The sequence below is a fragment of the Temnothorax nylanderi genome, unplaced genomic scaffold (assembly GCF_030848795.1).
Source record: "Temnothorax nylanderi isolate EJ_2023f unplaced genomic scaffold, tnyl_v1.0 TNYL_tig0614_pilon, whole genome shotgun sequence".
In the NCBI taxonomy this organism is placed as follows: Eukaryota; Metazoa; Arthropoda; class Insecta; order Hymenoptera; family Formicidae; genus Temnothorax; species Temnothorax nylanderi.
In genome coordinates, this window is record NW_027249676.1 from 52,378 (window position 1) to 62,397 (window position 10,020).

The 10,020-nt window shown below is 45.0% G+C and overlaps 1 protein-coding gene across 1 annotated transcript; it reads left to right on the top strand.

Annotated features, from left to right (window-relative positions):
* The first annotated feature begins 1,818 nt into the window (after positions 1 to 1,818).
* LOC139784346 (uncharacterized) lies at positions 1,819 to 3,080 on the top strand. Its single transcript, XM_071723521.1, has one exon. It carries the CDS (start codon positions 1,819 to 1,821, stop codon positions 2,902 to 2,904), a length of 1,086 nt encoding a protein of 361 aa, XP_071579622.1. The 3' UTR covers positions 2,905 to 3,080.
* Positions 3,081 to 10,020: the final 6,940 nt, after the last annotated feature.

Genomic DNA, 10,020 nt, shown 5'->3' on the forward strand with positions numbered 1-10,020 from the left:
AAAATACGAGGCGTGTAGCGGGGTTTATCAAAACTGAAAAAATACAATTATGTTTATAAAAGATTTTTTTTTTGCACAAGCATATACGAAAATTAGCGGTACTTACTCATTGTGCTGTTTCTCGCACGTTTCATCCTGAATTGGAACGTAGTAGTTCGCACCGTAAGTGTTCATCGTAACTGGAGGCTGTTTGCGACGTACTCGAACCGTATCAAACTCTTGACTGCGCTCTAGAATCCTCGTAGACTATTTATACGTACAAAAAATGCGAATCTTGCAAATAGCGCCGATGTAAGGCTGCTGCTGCGAGCATGCCATTTCAATTGCAGATCCGCACCCGCCACCACACCTCTATCTCTATCTCAATAATGGGACTTATAGGGGGCACTAAACAGAAAAAAATATATTAAAAATAACTCTACACTACATTTCGCTACCCTTTGTCACACTTTACCTGTCACGTGTAGCACTAAATAAATTACCATCCTCTGTCCAAATGTATGTTCCCCAAATCCAAATAGGCTCCCTGATACGATGCTGAGGACACCGCTCCATGTAGCGGATTGCTATTTGCGTATCAGGGATAACCTCACAAAGGTCATCTACATAATGACAATACCTATGACCCGCTAAACATTTCAGTCGTGAGCGTGGTTCAGATAAGTATTCATCCCGATGGCCATTATATATATCATTGCCATACTCATCATCGTCAGGCTTGTATCGCGATACGTAATAATCGCTAATTCTGCCACGACACATGACAATCTGAAAGTTAATAGGCCAAATCGGATGCACTTCACTTGTATCAGTAATATGATATCTCTGCAATGCATGATGTGTTGGGCACCACTTGTTAGTGCGAGTGAGCACGTTTCGAAATCCTAGTTCTCTGTCACGAAGCAAACGCACCATCGATGAACAATAACGTTTGTCTGTTCCCGCGTTGTCCATATTTTTTTCACACAGTGTCAGCATGCCGTTTCAAACTCTCGACTGCGCGCTAGAATCCTCGCAGACCATTTATACGTACAAAAATGCGAATCTTGCAAATAGCGCCAATGTATGGCTGCTGCATGGTGACCACCACCACATATATGTTAAATGTGATAACTTTGTCAAGAACATTCGTCATGAGATTACCTTATCGGGCATCAAATATGATTTTTTTTCAAGAGCATACGTGTCTCGCGATGATTTCAACGAACACGTGCAAAACTGCAAATTTTGCAATTTTGCATAAGTCAATGGAGCGTTATTGTTTTCAAGAACATGTCGCGACGTGTCTCGCGATGATTTTATCGAACACGTGCAAAACTGCAAATTCTGCAATTTCGCATAAGTCAATGAAGCGTTATTGTTTTCAAGAACATGTCGCGACGTGTCTCGCGATGATTTTATCGAACACGTGCAAAACTGCAAATTCTGCAATTTCGCATAAGTCAATGGAGCGTTATTGTTTTCAAGAACATACATGTCTCGCGATGATTTCATCGAACACATGCAAAACTGCAAATTTTGCAAATAGCGCCGATGTACGGCTGCTGCATTGATACAGATCAAATCACCGAAAGTCAATGGCGCGATATCGTTTTCAAGAACATACGTGTCTCGCAATGATTTCATCGCACACGTGCAAAACTGCAAATCGTAGATTTTTTCGGAAGGCGCAAATGTACGGATACAGAGATGAAATTAGATATGATAAAAGCAAACGATGCATCATTAGTAGAATATAGAAGGACGAATCTGGGTGATACGCTCAGTAGTCGAGAATTGAAAGTCGCGAGTGCAACAAATTGTGGTAGAAAGAGGAACATGGAGCAAGAGTTGTTGGACCAATCCACCCTTTTAAATTCGAGGGAAGACTTTACCGCGTGGGAGCAACGATGCGACGAGTTTATCGAATCGTTGGAAGAACAAAGCCGAATTAAACGGCCACGATTAGCGATCGGTCTCAAACAGTCGTTGGTCGCCTGTATCGCACGACTCGAAGGTCTGAAAGACTCGGTACGTCAACGTTTCGTGCATGTGGGTGCAGGATACAGCGCGAGTGAGACAGGACTCAGATGGCGCGAGATAGATACAGCCTTTGAAAGTCGTATACTGACCGGTGTGGTAATAAATTCCAAACACATCGGCCCTCATCAATTTCTCAAAGATGCGAGAGACATTGTACTCGATCGTGTGCGGAACGTCATGCAACGACATGACAATGTAAAAATAAACACAATGTTTAATGGCGAATTTGTTGCGGGTGACAAACGCGCGAATAAAAGTATCGCAACGAGAAACTATGAACTCTTCCGTGAGTCCGATCTGTGTGAGTGGTACAAGCGACACGTCATCGAGCCTACCCTAGCAAAGCTGGAGGAATTCCAGGAACGTGATAGCGGATGGGCGTTGTCGCGTATACTCAATTTAACGGTAAATGTGAACAAGTACAATCCATTGCACGCGGGGTGTTTTGTGGAAATACCGCGAGAAATTAAAGTGAAGAGAGCGGTAATAAACGTGCGATCAATGGACAATGCATGTTTCGCATGGTCAGTGGTGGCTGCTCTGCATCCAGCCGAGAGACATGCAGAACGGGAATCGTCGTATCCACATTACACGTCGGTGCTAAATCTTACAAACATTAAGTTTCCAATGACGTTGGATCATATTAAACGGTTTGAAGATTACAACGACATCTCCATCAACGTCTACAGCATCGAGAAAAAAAACAAGGAACTTGCTATCTTGCCAATACGGGTTACTGGTCGAAAGATGGGCAGGCATGTAAATCTGCTGTACGTGCATGACGACAACGTGGGACATTTTGCATGGATCAAGAACCTGTCCCGCCTCGTGAGCTCGCAATTGAGTAAAAAAGAGCACAGGAAATACTTTTGCGATCGGTGAGTATACATTCTAATAAATAATAAAAATAATTTTTACGTAAAAATATATTTAAAAAATTCTTTATTTACAGATGTTTGCACTACTTCGGCTCCAGCGAGAAATTGGAAGCCCACACCGTCGACTGTCAGGAGATGAACGACTGCGCGATCAAGTTACCGAGCGATAACGACAAGTGGTTGGCCTTTAAAAATCACAACAGGAAGGAACGAGTTCCATTTATCGTATACGCCGACCTAGAATGTACCCTGGAGAAGATGGAAGCGGATCCGGAAACGTCCAGGTACACATATCAACATCATCGCGTGTTTAGCATAGGGTACTACGTGCGTTGCTCGTACGACAATTCGTTATCAATGTATCGGTTTCGTCGCGATAAGGATTGCGTCGCGTGGTTCGCCGAGGAGCTAAGACGTTTAGCTCACGACGTAAAGACAATCTTGTCCACTAATGTACCCATGGCGAATTTCACGCGAGACGAGTGGGAAAAGTTCAACAGCGCAACGCACTGTCACGTGTGCGAAAAACCGTTCGAGCCAGACGACGTGCGAGTACGCGATCATTGTCATCTGACCGGTCAGTACAGAGGTCCCGCGCACTCAAACTGTAATCTGAACTACAAAGATTCGCATTGCATTCCCATAGTTTTTCATAATTTATCTGGCTACGACGCGCATTTTATTATAACTGAAATAGCAACAGCGTACGAAGGACATGTAGACTTGCTCCCAATCACAAAAGAGAAATACATTTCGTTTACAAAAAACGTAAAAAGCACCGAAGATAAAGATAAGAAAACTTGCGTCAAATTGCGATTTATCGATTCGTACAAGTTTCTCACCGCTAGTCTCGACAAATTGGCATCTTATCTAAGCAAGGATAAACTGCGAATATTGCAACGCGAATTTTGTAAAATATCCGCAGAAAATTTTGATATGCTGACACGAAAAGGCGTATTTCCATATGAGTACATTGACTGCGTCGAAAAGTTGGAGGACTCATGTTTACCGCCGCGCGACTCGTTTTATAGTTCATTGACAGGTGACACCGTATCCGAGAGCGATTACGCGCACGCCGTCAACGTCTGGCAGCGGTTCTCCATTGGAACGCTCGGTGACTACAGCGATTTATATCTCAAAACCGATGTCTTGCTGTTGGCCGATATCTTTGAAAATTTTCGCGATAGCTGCGTCGCGAGTTATGGACTCGATCCGGCGTATTATTATACACTACCAGGTTTTACGTGGGATGCTATGTTGAAGCATACACGTATCAATTTCGAATTGCTCACCGACATTGACATGGTCATGTTTATCGAACGCGGCATACGCGGTGGTTTGAGTCAATGTTCAAACAGATACGCGCTGGCCAACAACAAGTACATGCAGTTGTACGATCCATCGAAACCGTCGTCATATCTGATGTATTTTGACGTAAACAACTTATACGGCTGGGCAATGTGTCAACCATTGCCTTACGCAGATTTTCAATGGGTCGACGACGTAACCGATTTTAATGTTATGGATGTTGCGGTGGATTCCACGATAGGCTACATTCTCGAAGTCGACTTGGAGTATCCGCAACATCTTCACGACGCGCACACTGACCTACCATTCTGTCCGACGCGCGATAAACCACCCGGTAAGCGGCAGGACAAGCTCCTCGCAACATTATACGATAAGAAACGTTATGTCATACATTATCGCAACCTGCAGCAGTGCACTCGTCACGGTCTCCGTGTAGCAAAGATTCACCGCATATTGAAATTCGCGCAATCTCCATGGCTTCGCGATTATATAGAACTTAATACGAAATTTAGAACATTGGCCAAGAATGATTTCGAGAAAAATTTATACAAATTGATGAACAATGCTACTGTGTTTGACAAAACCATGGAGAATGTGCGCAATCACGTTGACGTGCGACTCGTGACTCATTGGGAGGGTAGATACGGCGCGGAGGCATTGATCGCGAAACCAAATTTTCATAGCCGAAGCGTCTTTTCAGAGAATTTAGTAGCAATAGAAATGCGAAAACTCGAGGTGAAGTTCGACAAACCAATCTACGTGGGTATGTGCATCCTCGATATATCCAAGACATGTTTGTACGAATTTCATCACGAGTATATGTTACCGTTGTATCGCGACAAGTGTAAAGTCACGTACACCGATACGGACAGTCTCATTTATCACATCGAGTGCGACGATGTGTATGACACCATGAAGCGCCACATTATTAGATTTGACACTAGCGATTACGCGGTCGATAATGCGTACGGTATCCCACTCGCCAATAAAAAAGTACCGGGTTTAATGAAAGACGAAAATAACGGTGCGATAATGACCGAATTCGTCGGGCTTAGAGCAAAGATGTACGCCTTGCGAGTCGACGGTAAGAAAGATACGAAAAAGGCTAAAGGTGTTAAGAGTAACGTCGTAGCCAGGTCGATAACGTTCGACGATTACACGCGATGTCTGCGCGACAAAATTGAAATGACGCGACAGCAAGCCTGCATAAGATCCAAACAGCACGAGGTATACACCGTGTCCGAAACGAAAATAGCTCTAAGTCCGTACGATGATAAGCGATACATTATACCCGGTTCTACCGAGACGCTGCCATGGGGGCATTATAAAATACCATTGTAAAATACAATTGTAAATACATTTAGATATGTATGAAAATAAATGACTCATTTGTATGTATAATATGTTTTTATATTGTAATAAACTTTTACAATACATTATTCTTGTGTATCCATGAATTGTGTGAATTATCAAATCCTAACCACTTTACATAAACCTCATCTCCCCTTTTGCGCAAAACTTTTTCAACGAGATACACGTCGGGATTGGCAACGCGATGTAACTCGTATTCGTAGAAGCCGCCGGCGACGGGTTTTCCGCAGGAATCTTCCAACAGGTACGTCACGGGATTAGTTTTCTGCACTTTGATGATTCTAAACACCTCCGTGGTCCAATTTGGCGTGTATCCTTTCTCGAAGATTGTCTTGAATTTACTCACGCGTACCGAGTCGCCCACTTTGAATCGCGCGGGAGCAGCGATCTTTACGTGGCTGTACACCGTTGTTAGGAGCTTGTCGGCGATCGCGGGGGTAACATCGATGGGTCGCATGCCGATAGTTCGATGCTTTCGCGCGTTGTAATCCGATACGAGACCCGGCAGCGAGTCGATCCATTTGTAATTTCCGTTGAGCGTAAACATTTTCCACATATCGTTCTTGAGCGTGCGATTGAATCGTTCGACGACCGATGCCTTCATTACGGAATAGGTCGAATAGTGATTGATATTATGTTTCTTCAAGAGTTTCTGCACGTTTGCGTTGTAAAATTCTTTGCCCTTGTCAGTCTGCAGATTTGTCGGACATCTTCCGCCGTCTCGAATTATTTTCGCTATCGCCGTAGTAACCTCGGTTCCGCTCTTGGCCTTGAGCGGTACGGCCCATGCGTGCTTGCTCAGCACGTCGATAACGGTGAGTATGTAGTAGTAGCCTCTGTTGAATCGCGTGTATGGACGCATCTCGACCACATCCGCCTGCCACAGGTCATCGTATCCGCGCACTATGACGCGTCTTCGCGAAAAATTTCTTCTCGCAGGAGCGTGTAGTTCTTCCACCTCCGTTTCTCAGTTGATTGCTTCTTACTAGCCATGACGCTGACGCGCAACTGACGCAGCGACCAGATGTACGTTCTTATCTATTCGCGATGATTCGCAATTACATCTTGAATCATCTTTTGAAGTTCGTTTAGGGTAATTTGCACGTTATTCTGGAATGCGGCCATCTTTCTCTCGATTTCATCCTGCTGATCTTTCAAAATTTGCACGCTCTGCTGCACGTAACGTTTATTGGCTGCATCGCCATCATCTACAGGCGGCGCTATCCGTCGAATCTTGCGCGATTTCGCGTCAAAGTCGGTGGCGACCATGCAAAGAGCGTTATCGCGCACGTAATTTCTGATTAATCCGCTCCATTGATAGTACGGTTCCGCACCGCCTCTTCCGAGCAATATACCAAACTTGTTGATCGGCATTTCGATGTTGATTGAACGACTCGCCGACGCGCGGTTTAATTTATAATAAGTCCAGCCTCGCGAAGTTCCTCGATAATCGACAGGATCTCGTTATCATGACCGGTGTGACCCGCTAGGCGCGAAGCTTCGAGCAATCGGAGACGATCTACAAGCTCGTTGGAATCGTCCCAATGAACATAGTCGATCTTGTTGTCGTTTAATGTCATGGCACGCGGTATACCTTTTCCAGCTTTTTTACCCGAAATCGACGATGCAATTATATGGTCGATCTTGTTGCCGTTTAATGTCATGGCACGCGGTATACCTTTTCGAGCTTTTTTACCCGAAATCAACGGTGCGATTATTTCTGTGTACTTGTATCCCCTGTTGCCATTTATTCGAGCGTGAGCATCATAATTGCGTTTATGAGCACTCGTCGTCAACAGAATGCTCTTGTATGTTTGCATATCGTCCTCCGTGTAGATATCGTCATTGGGAAATTTCTTAAAGATCAACTCGTAAAGACCGCGTGTGCCAGCGTATCGTATGCCGTCGATAATTATGTTGTCCGCGTTGTTCACGTCAAAACGTTTATTACCGAGCATCATTCCATCGTTGTTGAAATAAACGCCGTATACGGTGTCTATACCGCTTTCTTGATCGCCGCTCAGAACTGCCCCGACGTACTTTTGGCCCAATAGACCAAAGTGATCTCGCAACGTTTCTCGACCCTCAGATGTTTGCAACTGCTGTCGAACGGACGTCACGAGTGAGTCATCCGTGGTTTCGAAAACATCTTCGTTTGCGAGTGATTCGAGCATTGTGGGTTGCACGGAAGGCGCGGAGGTTATCGGTGGTTCATTCAATGGACCTGTCGATCGTTTCGATTTATGCGGTTGTAAAATTTTGGTTATTTCGCTCAAATTAGATGGCACATTTATCGATCGTTTCAACGTAACCGGAGTTGAAGCCATTACAGAGTCGTTAAACGAGGCGTTTGGTCGTTTTCGTTTGAACTTTGGCTCTTCGTCTTCCCACGCCGTTTCATTCTCAATCTTTGACACGTCAGATTCTTTGCCAACGGTGTTTTCGGCAATCTGCCTTAGAGGCTCGATGATGGGCTTAAAGTGTCTCTCCAACGCGATATCTTCCTCCATTTTACCGGTTTTCAAGGCGTGATACTTTTTGCGAATCGAATCGCTCGTTTTCGCAATTTGATTTGCTATCCTCTCGCGCTCTCTAATCTCCTCGCCGCTGTCCATGTCGCGATAACGTTGTTTAATCGGCGCGTCGACAACAACTAACCACGTTTCGGTATCGCAAAGTCGTTAAATCCTTTTCTGTATCGACCATTCGAAATCGCGCTGTCCTTGTCTATCACCACGAATCCATACTTTTGTTGCCAACATGTATCACACAATTTGCTGAAATCATCGTATGACATATCTGTGTTTACGTGATCGTTGAATATGTGTTTCAGATTGGTACCATCCTGTTTAAACAGAATCAATAAATTCGCGTTGTCGCGTATAAGATGCTTCGGTATCTTTGCATACGTCTGACAAAGATAGAAGGAGTCAACGTCGGCGTGTCGGCCCATTGCAAAGTATTCTCTTATCGTATCCTGCTTGTCGCATGCCACGTCATCAAAGATAAAAATAGAATTCGGGAGCGCCTCGCTCGGTGGAATGACGTCACTGTTATTCGAGAACGTAAAGTAGCCGATTTCTTCTATCGGTGTTAGTATATTCTCCAAATATCGGTATTTCGACTGTTGCAACGATTTCGAGTACACATACACGTTCTCGAAACGTACACCGTGCGGACTTTCCAGCAAGCTTATCAAGACGTTTGTCTTGCCGCAATTCGACGGACCGCAGATGATACCACGTATAGAAATCGGTAGCATGTCTCCATGTTTGCGTACCTCTTTCGTTAACTGTATCCTATCGTCAAAGTTTGTCACTTTGATCGTCCGCGATTGTCGTACAAACCGCATTTTACCTCCCCTCCACAACGAATGAAAAACAGTATCGAGAAAGCTGGCCTATTTATAGAGGCGCGTAGAGCTGAGATGCTCAGTCTTTAAAATGTTTTTGCTCATGTCGGATAACAGCGATATTTACGATTTAACCGTCGAGCAGTTAAAGTATATACCAAAGGTCATTCTACTACGGCAGTTTTATAATCATATAGATTATTTGTGGGATAAGCTTCCCGAACATATCAAGGCAGATTCGGAGGTTCAGCAATACCGTCGCTGTTTAATACATTATAATTTGTCGTGTCAGCAAACGCACATCGACGGTCCGCCGCCGTTGATAAAAAACTGTGGCGAATGCCGCCGAAGATAGGTCGAGGTCTGTTGAATCGCGCGATAAACGCGCTTCCGATCGAATTACACATTCCCGGCTATCAATTTTGCGGTCCGGGAACTCATTTAGAAACACGATTGGCAATAGGTGATCGGGGTATTAATCCATTGGACGCAGCGTGTCGCGAGCACGACATAGCCTACTCGCGTAGCAGCGATCTCGCAGAACGACACGTGGCAGACAATATACTTGCCGCGAAAGCGCGAAAACGTGTCACCGCGAACGATTCGACTCTCGGAGAGAGAGCTGCAGCTACAGCCGTCTGGGCGGCCATGAAGGCTAAAACGAAACTCGGTATGGGTTTGAAAACGAAGAAAAAGAAGAAGAACAAGCGAATACTTCCGATAGCGAAACGCGGTGGTATCCTACCGATCCTGCCGTTATTAGGGGTTCTCGGTTCGTTGGTCGGCGGAGCGGCGGGAGTCGCAAAGGCCGTGAACGATAACAAAGCCGCGCGACGTCAGCTGGAAGAGATGCAACGTCACAATCGCGCCATGGAAGGTCACGGACTTTATCTCGCTCCATACAAACGCGGACGGGGAGTCTCGAGAAAAAAAAAAACGTCGAAGAGACGCTAAAAATCCCCAAGGGCGTAACTACCAACGTACAACTGCAACAATTGGCAAAACGTATGCGCATTCCATATTTTAGAGGTATTTTCATGCGCGACTCGTTACCGATCGGCGGTGTACGTCGAAACGAAAGCGGTATCG

Bases quoted from the DNA above. Each gene is read 5' to 3' on its own strand.
- LOC139784346 (XM_071723521.1), top strand. From the start codon at position 1,819: ATGGAGCAAGAGTTGTTGGACCAATCCACCCTTTTAAATTCGAGGGAA.